Genomic DNA, 15921 nt, shown 5'->3' with positions numbered 1-15921 from the left:
TCCTATTTTCATCCCATTCCAAGCAGACATCTTCAAAATATTAGTGCTCTCTTGCATTTTTACATCCTCTCATTCCCAATATCCACCTCGTTATCCTCAGTTTTCATCACCCCACTGCACCTCTTTCTTTCATCTGACTGTATAAATCTTTGAGAGAAAAGCATGGTAAGAAAGTAGACTATGCTTATACTAAGAAACATCTTTGGTTGGGGAAAGCATGTACAGCCACTAAAACTCTGGTACCATTGTAAAAGTTAGTTGACTGTTTTTGAAAACAAAAGCCATAACTTAGTACCATTTTCCACTTAAGACAAAGTCTAATTCCTGCAGAAGCATTGTTTTGGCCTGGCAAAAATGACAAAGAAAAGGCCAAGAAGGTTATTAATAAAAGCCTTTTCAACTATTTTGTCAACTGTTCACTTCCTTTAGCCAAGCTTTTGTCCCATCTACAACCTTCTAAAGACCATCTGCGTGTATGGAATCATCACAAAAATGTAAGGAGAACAATTCCCAACACCACATTATTAATACTTTGATTCATCTGACTGATTTCAGATTCTGTTTGCTTTGTCAAGCTGACCTGGAGATGGTGGAGGCCGAAGTCCAATCTACGTAGGATAAAATTCACAGGATTGGAAGAGACCATTTAGGCCACTCAATCCAAGTCTTGCTTAATGCAGGAATCCAAATTAAAGCCCTCCATACAAATGACTGTACAGTCTCCTCTTGAAGACCTCACCACCACCATCTCTCAGGGTCTTTGGTTCCACTACCAAAATGTTCTTACTGCCATAAAATTTTTCCAAGCTTTCAAGCAGAATCGCCCTTCCTGCAACTTGAGCCCATTATTCTATGTGTTGCACTTGACCTTTCTGGTTTTGGGATACCCAAAGAGTGCTGCCTTATCACCACTCATTCTTCTCAACACTAAATTTGCCCCAGGACTTCAATCTCTCTTCACAAAACTTAAGCTACTAATCTCCAATCATCCTTGCTGTCTTTCTTTTGGACCCATTCCAGAACATCCTTAAAACATGGTGCCTTTAGCTACATTTTGGACACATTATGCAAAGACCTAGCTCTCTGGAGAAGTGTTTAATACCAGGAAAGCTGGAAGAAAAGAGAAGAGGATGACCAGCAGCAAGGTGGATGGACTCAATTATAGCAAGACCTGAGTCAAGTTGGGACAGGTCATCCTTGACAAGGTCTATCTATGTGGCTTCTAAGAATCACCACCAACTTGATGGTACATCATCAATCAATGAGTCAGAATATCTAGCTGTGTTGAAAAGTATGATTGGAAAGAGGGAAGGAAACAGAAGACAAGGATAACCAACAGCAAGTTGGATAGACTCAAGTTACAGTGGTGATGGGTGCACTGTTGGAAGTCCTGAAGAACCAGGTTGGGGCCAGATCTTCATGGAGAAAATCTATCTATGTGGTCACTAAGAGTCCGCACTGTCTTAATGGCACATAATCAATTAATCAACTTGAAGACCCAGCTCTCTGGAGAAGTCTCTAATGCTGGGAAAGGTGGAGGGAAGGAGTAGAGGATGACCAGCAGTAAGGTGGATAGGCTGTTACAGCAAGATCTGAAGGTCCAAGTTGGGACAGATCATCCCAGAGAAGGGCTATCTATGTGGCCTCTAAGAATCACCACCAACCTGAAGGCACATCATCAATCAAATAATCTGACTACCTAGCTCCATTGACAAGTCTATCACGACTGGAAAGAGGGAAGGAAAGAGAAGAAGAGGATGACCAGCAGCAAGGGGGATGGATTCAGTTACAGTGGCAATGAGTGCAACGTTGGAAGACCGGAAGAACCAGGCTGGGGACAGATCATCCTGGAGAAGGTCTATTTATGTGGCCCCTAGGAATCACCACCAACTGGACGGCACATAATCAATACCTAGCTCCGCTGAGGAGGCTCTAATGCTGGGAAAGGTGGAAGGAAAGAGAAGAGGATGATGTGCAGAAAGGGGGATGGACTGGATCACAGAGGTAATGGGCAAGATTACCATTGCAAGATCTGAAGGACCAGGTCAGAGGCAGATCGCCACCGAGAAAATCCACCTATGTGGCCGCTAAGAGTCCACACGATTTGACGGCCCATCATCGTCACCCAAAGGGTGCCAGCCACATGGGAAGGGGCCTCTGGTGGGCAAGACCCCTGAAACCTGCCGAGAAGCCCTCCCCAGACCCCCCGAAGCTTTGCAACTGCTGGGGGGGTTGTGGGTCAGGACCCCCCCCCCGCCAGGGAGGGTGAACCGGTAGGAGGAATCGCGGGCCGAAAGGAGGGGTCTCGTAGCAACCCCTCCCCGGATCCTGGCCGCCCCTCAGACGGGAAACCCGACCGACCCCCCCTCTGTGGACCGCAGGCCCATCCTCCGCGCTCTCCTTGGGCTGGGGAAGATGGGGCGGTGGTCCGAGACCCCGCGGACGGGGCTGACTTGGCAGGAGCGCGTCCCCCGGCCGGGGCCGTCCGACTCACTCTGGCAGGTAGGTGGAGGAGAAGCTGCTCCAGCGGTGGAGGGTGTAGGCCAGGACCCGGCTCCCGAGGAGCCCCGACGACCCTGGGCCGAAGCCTAGGCCCGACGCCGCCATCTTGTCAGCCGCCGCGACGGGGAGGAGGAACCATAGAGTGGGCGGCGGGGAAGGAAGGGAGAGGCGCGCGCTCCGGCGCTCTCCCGGCCCTCACTTCCGGCTGCCGCTCGGACGCTCGCCTCTCTTGGGTGGCCTCTGCCACGCACGCCCCCCAGAGCGCCGCGGTGGTGTTCGCTGTAGAGCCGGAAATGTCGAGCTCGCGGCGTTTCACTCGAGTCTCTTGGGAGAAGGGCTGGAGGGAAGGGAGAGGGAGGAGAGAGGGCCGGAAGCCGCGCCGCTCTTAAAGGAGCCGCCGCGCGCCTTTCGGGGCGTTTGAGTTGCAGCCGGTGGAGCTCTTGCAAATGCCTATGGCTGGTTTTGCTAATGTGCTAAGCCAGTGTTTCTCAAACTTGGCAACTTTAAGATGGGCGGACTTCAACTCCCAGAATTCCCCCAGCCAACCCTGCTGGCTGGGGGAATTCTGGGAGTTGAAGTCCACCCATCTTAAAGTTGCCAAGTTTGAGAAACACTGTTAGAGGGTGATCTGTCCTCTTTGCCTCCATCCCGGGTGGGTTGGGGTTTTCGCAACCCAGATCTGGCTTCCCTAGCTTAGTTTAGCGTGTTTGGAAAATGGGCTGATTTGGTAAGCCAGTTAAGCGTGTTGGGTGAACACCACCTTTTTCCTGCTTTCTGGCTAGTCCAGCAACCCTAAAAATCTGCCTGGACAAAGTTGAAACTGAATGAATAAATATCTGGCTGGCAAACTTTTGCAACTGAGCCAAATCAAGACTCAAATTAACCTGCTGAGTGCTTTTGCTGGCCTATTCGGTAGCCAGATTCTCTGCCTACTTATGCAGAAAAAAAGCCTTCTCACCCAAGAGGTAGCATGGTCAGTTTGTAGCCTGTTATTTAAAAAGCTACTTTGTACATGCTCAGATGTACTATTTTGTTTGTATCCCTCCTGGCAATAGGGGTGAAATCCTGCCCTGAAGTGAAAGCATTTTTTCTAAAAACTCACGTGGGCCCCAGTTACATCAAAGGGACATTTTCTCCAGTCCTCACAAGGAAAAGATGAGAGAGAGGATATTGTTTTATCACCTGGTTAACCGATGCCTGTAAAAAGAAAGCGATTTTACCCACTTTTTCTTTCCTTCCTATTCATATAATTGAAATAAATAGTTAAAGATCAGTATTTGTGTTTTATAGTCCCTGGTTTTGCATTTTCGTCCCTATTCACTGGGTAACCGTCTGGACTTGCCCTTGGTTCATCAACCAGGGTCAAGAAACTCAAAACAGCTTTAGTTCTTAAGGACAGTTCACAAACACATTTGCTAGACTGATGGCAGCTCCACGATGTAGACCAGACCAGGAAACAGTTCTATGGAAGTCTAAAACTACTTTCATTACGATGTACTATAGCAGTGTTTCTCAACCTTGGCAGCTTGAAGATGTGTGGACTTCAACTCCCAGAATTCTCCAGCCAGCCAGGCTGGCTGGAGAATTCTGGGAGTTGAAGTCCACACATCTTCAAGCTGCCAAGGTTGAGAAACACTGTACTAATAGTATAACAGAATCTTGCAAATCTGATGATGCTTTAATTCCTCCCTTCCTTATGCTCACGTGAATTAGAGGAGGTGTCTGCCTGAAACATTTATGCATACATTCTTGTTTGGGGCTTAAGCCATGTTTTGCTTTGGCAACAGATCTCTTCTCTCTCCATCAAGGTCATCCTTTTTACCCTCTACAGCAGAAGAGTCACCACTGATGTCCTGAAACAGTTTTCAATGGCATCCTTTAACACAGTAACATCCCCATAACACCAACGGAACTCATTAGTGGAACTTCACAACCCAAATTGTTTTATTTTATGTCTCTCTGGGGAGAAGGAGTTGATATTCTTCAAGACCAGGAGTTCCAGGAAGGAGTTTTCAATTATCACTTCTCCTAAAGAGGATTCAGATGGAGATGGTGATTTATTGGAATCTGCTTTAAGGGGGCTGATGCAACTGAGGCTGTTGTAGTAAAGAGAGATTACAGAGTTGCATTCAAGAACCAGCAGGATCAGAATTATTTGACAAAGTCATAATTTGGAGGAGATGCCCAGCTCTGTAGCTTTATACCTAGACTTGACTTCCCTCAATATGGGTCGGAAATGAGATTCTTCCTTGAACAGCCTGTGAATCTTTCGTATCTCCAGAACTGGACGCCAGCATTCTAGGACCACCCTGTGAGCTCTTCCTGATTCCCCCTTCAGAAAGTCTACTGCTACTGAACCAAAAGAAAGATCTAACTATGAACAACAGACAATTGTTGGGTTCCTGATGCTAGTTAGTAAGATGCTATTCATCTCAGACTTTGCAACCTACTCCCCCTTGGCTATTCCTTGGCATTAGACCTTGGCATTTGCCAAGTTACTTAGAACTAATTTTAGCAACTGGGATCATACAACAGGACAACTTTGCAGGCCCACTTGCAATTAGGTGCAAGGATTCTTACAGAAGCACGTGGAACTGGATCATCCTTGACAAAAGCTGGCACGAAGCCATGACAACATTTGCACAACATGTTTAACTTAGTCATTGAAGCAACTCAGCGTTTCTGGGTTTGCAGAACAGACTGAATTATAGCAGGCCAGGTTCACATAACATGTTAAAATCACAAAAAGAGAGAGAGAGAGAGAACCATGATTAAATACTAACCAAGCATTGCATATTATGTAAGGGCAGCAGTGGGTCTGTATCCATCTAGTTATTTATGTTGTGCGAATACACTGTTCTTAAGGTGAGAGACTAAAGTCAAAAAAATAAAAATAGAAACTCATTCTGTGCCTTTGGGCTGCTCACTGCCTTCCAACCCATCCTATCCCAACAGGGTTGTTGTAGAGCGAATAAAGCATGGTGTTGTCGTTTTATAAGCCACCTTGATCTTTTGAAGAAAGTTAAGATATAAAAGCAATGAATTAATTATTTCTAAAAGGAATCAAGGTTTCTAGTAAAAAGAAATGGGGGGATAATTTAAATATGCACTAAATAATATTGGTTAAATTGCTCCTAAATCTATAGACATGAGCTGACTTTTGGAATAATGCTGTTATGCTTTGATTATCGTAAATGGAACTATGAGCTGGCAACTGAGGGGTAATCCAGGGCTTAATTAAAGTGCTTAATGTTCCTTAATGGTTGGAGATCTTTCCCCAGACTTTGAGAATGACTCAGCTTTTCTAACAGAAGGTACTTTGAAATATTTCTTCCAGCTTCAGTTTAGAACAGTGTTTCTCAACCCTAGCAACTTTAAGATGAGTGGACTTCAACTCCCAGAATTCCCCAGCCAGCATGGCTGGCTGGGGAATTCTGGAAGTTGAAGTCCACACATCTTAAAGTTGCCAAGGTTGAGAAACACTGGTGTTGAAAGAGTTGAGAATCTAGCAGTTGCACCAACCATTGCAGAATCTGGTTGTTGATTGGAAAAGGTGGGCATCCATGGAGGGCAGAGGATGACACGTGCATGACATCATCATCACAACTTAAGTACTTGCATCACATGTCAGGTTGCAAATACGTAATGGCAGCAAGGGTCCTTATTCTGGCATCATCAGGATTTGTAAGGGAAGATGATTGAACCTCCATTGTTTGGAACAATGGCAGTATTACAAAGATGTAACCTAGCTGTGGCCACCCAATGAGCTAAGCAAAAGAGAACCAACAAGGTCTGTAATAAAACCAGCCTCACCCACAATCTGCTTGTGGAGGAGAGGGCAGCAGACCAATTTAGTCTTAATCTATATTACAAAACCTGGAGGGAGATGGAGGGGGCATTTCCTCTCTCAGAAATCTGCCCACCCACGTTTCAGTTTGGCATCTGCCATGCTTCCTGAGGACAGGAGGTGGGTTGTGCCTGCCATCATCAAGACTCTGTTGGCATCAAGAGTCTCCAATCTTCCTTTTCTTGGAAAGGTTGTGGAGAAAGGGGTGGCCTTATACCTGCAAAGGACTCTTTTGCATGAGAAGAATTTGGACCCTGAGCAGTCAGGGTTCAGGTTAGGATTCAGCAAGGAAACTGCATTGGCTGGGCTTGAGGATGACCTATAGAGACTAAAATCAGGGAAGTGCAGGAGAGATCTTCTTGGAGACCTCTACTCTGTAGAGCACCTTAGGGATCTCTGTTTTCTCTGCTCCTTAACATCTACATGAAACCAAAGGGGGAGGGTGTCATCCATCAGCACAGAGTTCGATATCATCAGTATGCTGATATTACCCAGCTATACATCTCATCCCTAGACTGAACATGTGATGCAGTGGAAGTGCTGACCCATTGCCTGGAGGGTGTCAAGGCCTGGGTTGGGGAAGAACAGATTACGACTAAATTCCTCCAAGATTGTGCAGCTTTGGGTTTATGGACCGAATGATTCCATGAACATTCCATCTTTGACTCTGAATAGGGTTGTACTCCCCTAGTCAATGGTGATCTGCAATTTGGGGGTTCTCCTAGACTCACAGGTCCTGCTTGGAGAACAGGTAGCAACTGTGGTTAGGAGAGCTTTTGCACAGCTACATCTTGTGTGCCCATTGCAACCACTCCTGAATCAGAAGGCCCTTTTCACAGTCATTTATACTGTACCTTAGTCACCACCTGTTTGGTTTACTATAATGTGCTGTATATGATGCTACCCTTGACAAGCACATGGAAGCTACAGCTGGAACAGGATGTGGTGGCCTGGGCAAAGATGAGTGTATTCCGATATATTTGGGTGATTCCCCACTGCTTTGGAAGTGTATTGGTTTCCAACTAGCTTCTAGATGTGAATTGAGGTGCTGGTGGTCACCCATGGCTCTGGACCTAGTCATTTGAGGGACCACCTTCTCATCTATCTACCCAACAAGATCAAATAGGTCAGTGTTCCTCAACCTTGGCAACTTTAAGATATGTGGACTTCAAGTCCCAGAATTACCCAGCCAGCATGGCTGGCTGGGTAATTCTGGGACTTGAAGTCCACATATCTTAAAGTTGCCAAGGTTAAGGAACACTGAAATAGGTCAACACCCTCCAAGTCCCATCGCCTATGGGATTGCCATCTGACAGTGCCTCACAAGCAGCCATTTTCCGTAGCTTTCCCCATTCTTTGGAACTCCCTCCTGGTGGAGATTTGGTCATGGCTGCCCTTCTTGGGCTTCAGGAAAAGGGGAAAGACCCACCTGTTCCGTCCTGCGTATAAGAAGGACGTATTGTAATTGAAGGTGAGGTTCACAGGCCCATGATGCTTCTGTTTTCTGCTTTTAGTCTTTTCTGCTTTTGCTAATTTTTTATATGCACTTGGGGTTTCTGGATATCATTTTATTTTATGCTCACATCGTTGGCCGTCACAGCAGACAAAATAAATACTTTCAGATTAGGCTTTCATTGGACATTTGCTCTGGATGAAATATGGAATGTTAGGTTAGACAGTAACATTTCTGGGAGGGTAATTATTTAAAACCTCTATGGTACAATCCAAGACAGAAGTCAGGGGTGACAGTCAAAGATCATTTTAAAAATAGGTTAGGTTGTGCTTGTGTACGCTTGGATAAAAGGTACAACCGTGTGTGGGTTGGGTTGGTTGGAAATGTGCCAATCCTTTGTGTGCCAAACTGGGAGGATAGGTAATTTAAAACCTCACCCCAGTAAAAGGGAATTATGACAGCCTGCCACTAGTCAGGTTTTTGACACACCTTAATTTGACTATCTGGGGAGTTATTTTTCCTTTTTCCAAAGAAGAAAGAGAGGGGGAAGGAAGAAGAGAGAGAGAAGGAGAGAAAGAGATATTGTACTATGTAAAAAGGAATGCTTTAGAGGAACAGATGTAGAGGAAAGCCAAGGAATGCCACAATCACAACCTAATTAAACCAGTTGTTTAGGATCTGTTTGAATAATATCTTTAGTTGGCTGGTGTGGGTCTTCCAGGCTGTGTGGCTGTGTTCTGGAAGTTTTGTTTCCTAACGTTTCGCCAGCACCTGCTCCTGTCTGTGCTCCTGCACTCTGAAGATGCCGGTCACAGGTGCTGGCGAAACGTTAGGAAACAAAACTTCCAGAACACGGCCACACAGCCCGGAAGACCCACACCAGCCGTCGTATGCCGGCCGTGAAAGCCTTCGACAATACAATATCTTTAGTTTCAGTACATTTTGACAGTTCACTAAATGTCAGCCCTATGAGGGGGACCAGGCTAAGAAACCAATACCATATAGGTCTAAAACTACTTTTATTGCAACAGAATCTTGCAAGTCTGAATGTGCTTCCCCCTCTCTCACTTTATCTTCATGTGAATTACGGAGGGGACTGTCTGAGACGTTCACTCAAATTAGCTTCTTGGAATGGGCTCAAGCTACACTTGCTTGATGGTTGCCTTGGTAGTGGCTCTTCTTGCTGTCCTTCAAGGCCACTACCTCTATGACCTCTACCCTAAACGACATCAGTGCACTGTTTGGATGTTGTCAGGCAGGCCCTGCTTGTCAGTGCTGCTTCTTGAGCACTATCCTGTTTTATAGAAAGTGGAGGAAATTAATAGCTAGCCTCTTTGGGGAACTGTGATTGTTGCTTCGCCCAACCAGATAAAAGGCTCCATCTTTAATATCATGGTTATAGCCAGAAAATCAGAGAATTAGCTAGCAGAACTAGCCTTCCTAATTGTCACGTGACTGGATGATAAAGTCATAACTAATTTTTACTGGTATTGCCAGTGGATGAAAAATATTATATTGAAAAACTTCTTGGGCAAGGGGGACAAATAATAACTACTTCAACCTCGCAGCATGAGGTCAACTTATTTGATGCTTTAGGACAGTGTTTTCAAATTTGGCAGCTTTAAGATGTGTGGACTTCATCTCCCAGAATTCCCCATCCAGGATGAATTCTGGGAGTTGAGGTCTACACATCTTCAAGTTGCCGAGGTTGAGAAACACTGGAGAAGAGGAACAAGAGGACAGAAGAGCAGGGAAATGCTGAGAGTGAGAAAATGCTAGGAAAAATCATTTTGCAGATTCATCCAGTGTTTAAATGCCAGTCCTTTCCCACTCCGGACAAGTTTGCTAACTAATTTACATTCTTGGTCAGGAAATAGTTTCATTAGAGCAGTGTTCTTCAACTTCAACAACTTTAAGCTGTGTAGACCTCAACACCCTGAATTTCCCAGCCAGTATGAATTCTGGGAGTTGAAGTCCACACATCTTTAAAGTTGCCGAGGTTGAGAAACACTGCTTTAGGAAGAACTATTTTGCCATACCAAAAGTTGCCACTCTGTAGCTCTCTGATATTAACCTGTAACCTATTTTATTCTTCTGGCTGGACTTCCAGACAGAGAGAAGCTAGGTTTTTGTGAAAGTTCTCACACGGTCAAAAGTAAACAACCTGATACAAGATCAGGCTGTTGCCAAACAAGGAACAGATAGTAACTGCCTCCCCCATCAAAAAGTTAATCACTGCTAGCCCTTCGCATAGAGCAGCGAGGAGAAAAAGGCACAAGACTTTTGACCAATTGTTATAAATAGAGCTTGCATTTGATACACAGCAGTCACTGGAGTTCTTTCATAAGGGCTTCATAGTCTTGCTACATTCAATCTACTTAAGTGAGTCTTCGTGTCCTGGGAACTATGTTCTTGCAGCGTTTCACCTGGTCAGATCACTTTTTCTTGACTTCTAGTGGACTTACAGCAATGCTAAAGAACCCAGAGTGGTGGAGTAGCTAAACAGTTGGACTATAATCAGGCCAAACAAACAAACATTTTTTGGGCATGTGGGAAAAATGGGAGAAGGAAGTGTTAAGTTAATGACACATTGACTTGTGGAGGAAAGGCAGGGCATAAGTATAAATTAAGCAATACATTAAGAAAGAAAGATACACTGGAACCATTCTTACCAATATCTCCCTAAGGTTCCTCTGTATTCTGGCCCAGCTCACTCCAGCAGGACTTTACCTCTTCCTAATCCACACTATTCTCAGATGGGATCTATTCTGCTTTTTTTCAGCTTTGTTCCTACTTCTCTGTTTCTCCTTCCTTCTCCGGGATCATCCACCACCTGAAGTCTCCAACCTCTTTCTTTCTACACACCTGCTACTAATTCCCCTTATTCTGTTTTCCCTACCAAACCAGGTCTCAGATTAGCAGTGGCACAATTCTGGATTATGCTCTCCATTGGTTCTTAGCATGGACATTTCATTCTGCCTACAACACCGTCTCTCTCTCCAAGTATTTCATTTATAAGCAGAGACTATGTCTTGCCCAGAATTTACAGAGGGTTTTAATTTTTCTTTTTTCTTTTTACTGCTACAGAATTATTAACCTGATGCATACCAAAGGGTACTGAAATTCCTACGTTCACAGGAATGTCTTTCCTTGGCCGTGCGTCTTACTTCCACTGTTTTCCTCTCCACCAAAAATCAAAATAAAAGAACTGTCAAGAAGGGGGAAATGGGAGAGAATAGCCAGACAATAATATCTTTTAATTGATAGCACCAGGAACTGTCTGTCGCATTTCAAGCAGAGCTAGCGCAGTTGCACAGACTGTAGGCTTAATGTCAGATGGGAACAGAACAGTAGGACGTCTGTTCAGTGATGTGGCAGTTCAAGTGTGGCTGTGAGTTTTGGTTGTGACTTAGATTCAGATCCCCAGTCAGCCTTGACACCTTTCAAGAAATAAAGGCAGAAAGAAGGGGAAAGGGCCATGTGCTTGGACTGGCATGCCTCCTTTTTATGTATTTATTTTCCCTCTCATTTATTTTCATTTTATTTTCCCGATCTTCCTAAAGTGGTAACTGTCATGCTGGGGACAGATCAAGTACTGATTGTTCTGCAAACTGTGTTCCTTATTAGTAGCTGAGCTACGCAATGGATCTGGGGCTGCCTTGCTGCTCTGGTCGCCGGCAGCCGTCCTTGTCTCTGTGCCTGAGTTTTACTGCGTAAAGGGCTGGGTTCAGTGTAGTTCCTCTTACTTTCTAGAAATGACGCAGTGTTTTGCATTGCAATCCAGAGCAGAGAGGAAACAGTGGGAGTAAGGGAGTGAGGAAGAGAGGGAGAAGCACTGCAGTTGGCAGAGAGCCTGGAGGAGTCTCCAGACTACTGGTCCAATAGGATGACCCAACCTGCAGGCATCCATTTGGCCACTAGATGGTAGCAGAGAGACACAGAACACCAACCCTCTCCTGCCCTCTGGGGGAGATCCAGATTCACTCCAAGGGAGTCAGTGGTTAGAGAAGCAAAGTCCAGCTGTGAATCACTGAACAGATGAGGCAAAGGTCAGGACAGGGAAACAAACACATAAAAATGTGTGGGCGGTGTGTACATAACAGAGAGATGCAGGCCAGCCTTGCCATGGTCTGAAGTGTGACAGCAACATGTCTCTTGTCACTTGGACTGCTTTAAAAAGAAAATATTAGGATAAACACCCCAATGTTGTGTTTATTCTACTGGATGATCTCCTCTTCCTCCTCCCTCTTCTTTATTTTGCAGGCTTTTAATTAATTTTCTTGTATTTTTCAGGCGGCCTTCCCCAATCAGGGGCCTTCCAGTGTTTTGGGCTTTGCCCCATCTGGTAGTATGATGGCTGGGAATTACAGGCACTGGTGTCCAGCAGCTTTGAAGAGCCCTCTTTGAGAAAGGCTGTTTTGGCTCCGGCCCATGCCTCCGAGTTGGCTTTTTCCATCAGTATTTCCCTTTGGCATTACAGAACAGACTAATTTTTTTCCTCTTTATCAGAAACACATGAAGACATTTCTTACAAATGAAAAGTATCTCCTGCAGGATAGGTTAGCGTTGCTTTCTCTGGATGTTTTCATTATATCGGCTCTCCCAAACCATCTCTTCTGGACTACAGTCCCCATTATTCATATGCTTGAATAGGGTGGTTAATCATCACATCTAATTTGGAAAGGCTGCTTTAAATCAATCCAGCTAACAATCTAGAAACACAGCTATCGTTCTGCTTCCAACCTTCCCTTTTTGGCGAAGGTTGTTGAGAAGGTGGCAGGTCTGCAGCTGATGAAAAACCTGGCAGAAGTGGATGATCTAGACCCATTTCGACCGGTTTCAGGCCAGGATTTAGTACTGAGACAGCCTGGACTGCACTTGGAGATGACCTGAGGCAGAGCTGGGATGGAGGTGGTGCACCCATCCTCGTGCTCCTCGAGCACTAAATCAGCAGCTTTTGATACGCCGACCATGGTAACCTTCTGGACCAGCTCTTGGGAGTTGGGAATGGGGGGCACTGTTTAGTTCTCTTCCTTCCCCCAAGGCTGGTTCCACGTGGCGTTGGTTGAGGGAGGAAGGTCACTCCCTAAACTCTCCCTTCGTAGGGTGCCACAGGGCTCAGGGCTCTCTCCCCTCCTGTTTAACATCTGCACGAAACCACTGGGTGAGGTCATCCACCCGTTTGGAGGCCAGTATCATCAGTATGCTAATGATGCTCAAATATATCTTTTGACCCCAGGGTGGCCGAGTGAGGCTGTCAAGGCCCTGTCCCAGGGCCTAGAGTCTCTGTGGGTCTGGATGGGGAAGAACCATCTCCGACTCAATCCTATCAAGACCGAATGGCTGTGGGTGTTAGGGTCACTTAGATCTCGGGATAGTTCACTTCCTATCCTGGATGGGATAGCACTTCCTGATTCAAGAGTGATGTGCAACTTGGGGGACTTCCTGGATCACTGCTCCTGCTTTGCATGGCTTCATCTTGTGGGCCAGTTGTGCTCATTCTTGGATTGGGAGGTTGTTCAGACAGTCACTCATGCTTTAGTTACCTCATGGCTCGATTACTGCAATGCGCTGTATGTGGGAATGCCCTTGAAGACCACCTGGAAGCTTCAACTAGGCCAGAACGCAGCAATGCAGGCAGTGATGGACATGCCTTGGTATACCCGTGTACACCTCTGCTTTGCTGGTTTCTGGTTTGCTTCCAAGTGCAAGTCAAAGTGCAGGTTATGACTTATAAAGTCCTACGTGGCATAGGGACTGGCTGTCTGAGGGACAGTATATGTTTAGTGGTGTCAGCCTGGCCAGTTCAATCTGACAGAGCTGAAGCCCTCCGGGTTCCTTCAATTAAGCAGCATCATCTATCAGGACCAGGGTTTCTCAACTTTGGCAACTTGAAGATGTGTGGACTTCAATTCCCAGAATTCCCCAGCCAGCATGGAAGTGTCACAGGGCCTGCCCCTCTGGAATGAGACTCCCCCTGAGATCTGGGTGGCTCCCACCCTGACGGTGTTCCAGAGGGCCTTGAAGATGTGGCTGTTCTCCCAGGCTCTGGGCTAGAATGGTTGGAAGCCCTTGCTGGGTGTGTGAAATCTGTTGTATGTGCTGACTGGGTTCGCCATCTGTATTTACTGTTACATGCTCCATTTTTAATTGTATATTTATTGTTTGTTTTTATGCTGAGAGTCAGTTGGAGTCAGGAGGCATCTAAGTCTAATTAATTAACTAATTTTGCGTCTTAGGCATTGAGCTGCATATTTAATTATGAGCCAAGCAGAGCGCTAACCCCCGTGACCAAGTATTCTGTAGGGGTGGACAAACGTTTTGGAGTTTACAATATTCTGATCTCAGAATCACTGTTCAGAAAATCTAAATTTGGAACAAAATGCCAAATGTTCTATAATTGGGTTCAGAGTTTAGAACAAGCTGAGATATTTGACTTTTCCACCATTGGAAGGAATAGAAATTCAGAATAAGCCTATGATTGTTCCTTTTTTATTTGTTTGTTGTGATTCTAGAACTACAAAAATAGATGACATAGGTAGTCCATTCTAGAGTTGTCTACCACCCAATCTATAGAAAACCTTATCAAGAAGATGGTTAAAAAAAAAAAGTGAACATTTAAAATCCACAGAGCAATCAATGGAAGAAACAGTTAAGCTTTTGTAATTCTCCTGAGTAATGTTTAAAGAAAATGATCTCCTTAACCATTGTTTCCTATAAGTGTGGTGGTAGATAGCAGTACACATAGTGTAATGGTATGTGAGAAAGACTTTGAGAACCAGGGCAAAGAGACGCTGCCTAGGGAACAGTCAGATAAGAGGAAGCATAGCCCTCAGCTGCATAATGGGTGGAAACAGAGGCTCAGAAGAGACCCTCCCTAACTTCTCAGGCTGTAAAGGAGACAGCGGGAGATTTGTACTTTCAGACTTGCAAGATTGTGTTAATATAGCCATACAATAAAGTAGAATCAGCTCATCTGGTCTAATCTTGTGTTTCCTGTCTGGTCTACCTAGGAAGGGTGACACATAGATTACCACATGATGTACTCTTAGGGTCCCAGGAAAAATTCCCAGTGGTTCCTCAGGTGAAACATTCAACAGATTTTGACCTTTGTTCTGCTGTAACACTCGTAATGCAATATTCTACATTGAGCAACTTTGTTCTGATCTTGGAACAAGCCCATTTTTGTTTGTTTTGTGGACACCCTGTAGTACTCTTGTATTTGTGCCACAAGTCACAAAACATGGTATGACATGGAGGACACTGTCATGCCATGCCAGATGTTCAGATTGGTGCCTGCCAACACTTTATCATTCTCATCCAAGGCCATGCTCAGTTCTATACCTACCTAGGTAAGATAATGCGCTTTCCAGAGACAATTTTCAACCATTGATATCTTTCTGATGCCATAAAGACATTAATGATTTCCCAGGCTTTTAAAAGTTTGCTGTTCTGCTCTTCAACAGTCTCAACTTTCATTTTCATGCAGCATTTATGGACCTGCTCTTTTTTGCTTCTTTAGTGTGATTTTAAGGTGTTTATAATTTTGCTTTAGTGTTTTACCAGCCACACTGGTTATGTGCTTCAAAGGAGCTATGTATTTTATGAATGTATTCTACATACCATAAATAATATTTTACCTACCCACCACTCTTTCGTCCTGGGTGGGAAAACATTTTAGCCCTTTCTTTCATAATTAAGCCTACATCCTCACTTCCCTGCAGGTATTGATCAACTCCATTCCACAAGATCAGACCACCATAATTCAGACTATTTATTTATTTATTTCATTTGTAGGGCTTATAGGCTGCTGCAGTCAGAACCCATTCTGAGTAGCCGCATTTGTATTTGTATTTCAGACACACAACATATTTTGCTTTAATTTCATTAATCTATGCTTCTTACTACTGATTTCTCTTATATGCCACAGTCTTCCATATTACATGGTCATCACCAGAGAGGTCCAGGTATCACAACTTTGGTCAATGGAGACTTTCACATTCTGCTTTCAATCCTTCCAACCCAGCAGAATGTTGGAAAGAAGTTCTCCAAAGGGGCCTGGGACTTGGCCTATGTATCCACTGGTCTTTCTGTCCATCAGCAAGATAGCTCTCCAGAA

At 44.9% G+C, this 15921-nt stretch overlaps 1 protein-coding gene across 1 annotated transcript in view; it reads right to left on the bottom strand.

Moving 5' to 3' along the window:
- MKLN1 (muskelin 1) overlaps nt 1-2651 on the bottom strand; it is a 103315-nt gene extending 100664 nt beyond the window's left edge. Inside the window, exon 1 of the mRNA XM_088141421.1 lies at nt 2495-2651. Within this exon, the coding sequence (XP_087997547.1) occupies nt 2495-2607 (113 nt within the window). The 5' untranslated portion in view covers nt 2608-2651. The remainder of the gene's footprint in view (nt 1-2494) is intronic.
- Between the last annotated feature and the right edge of the window lie 13270 nt (nt 2652-15921).

The sequence above is a fragment of the Python bivittatus genome, unplaced genomic scaffold (assembly GCF_059951505.1).
Source record: "Python bivittatus isolate LINGU-HERP-01145 unplaced genomic scaffold, Pbiv_v1 ctg000330_np1212, whole genome shotgun sequence".
Taxonomy (NCBI): Eukaryota; Metazoa; Chordata; class Lepidosauria; order Squamata; family Pythonidae; genus Python; species Python bivittatus.
The sequence above is the reverse complement of the archived record's forward strand: the minus strand, read 5'-3'. Positions and strand labels throughout refer to the sequence as shown.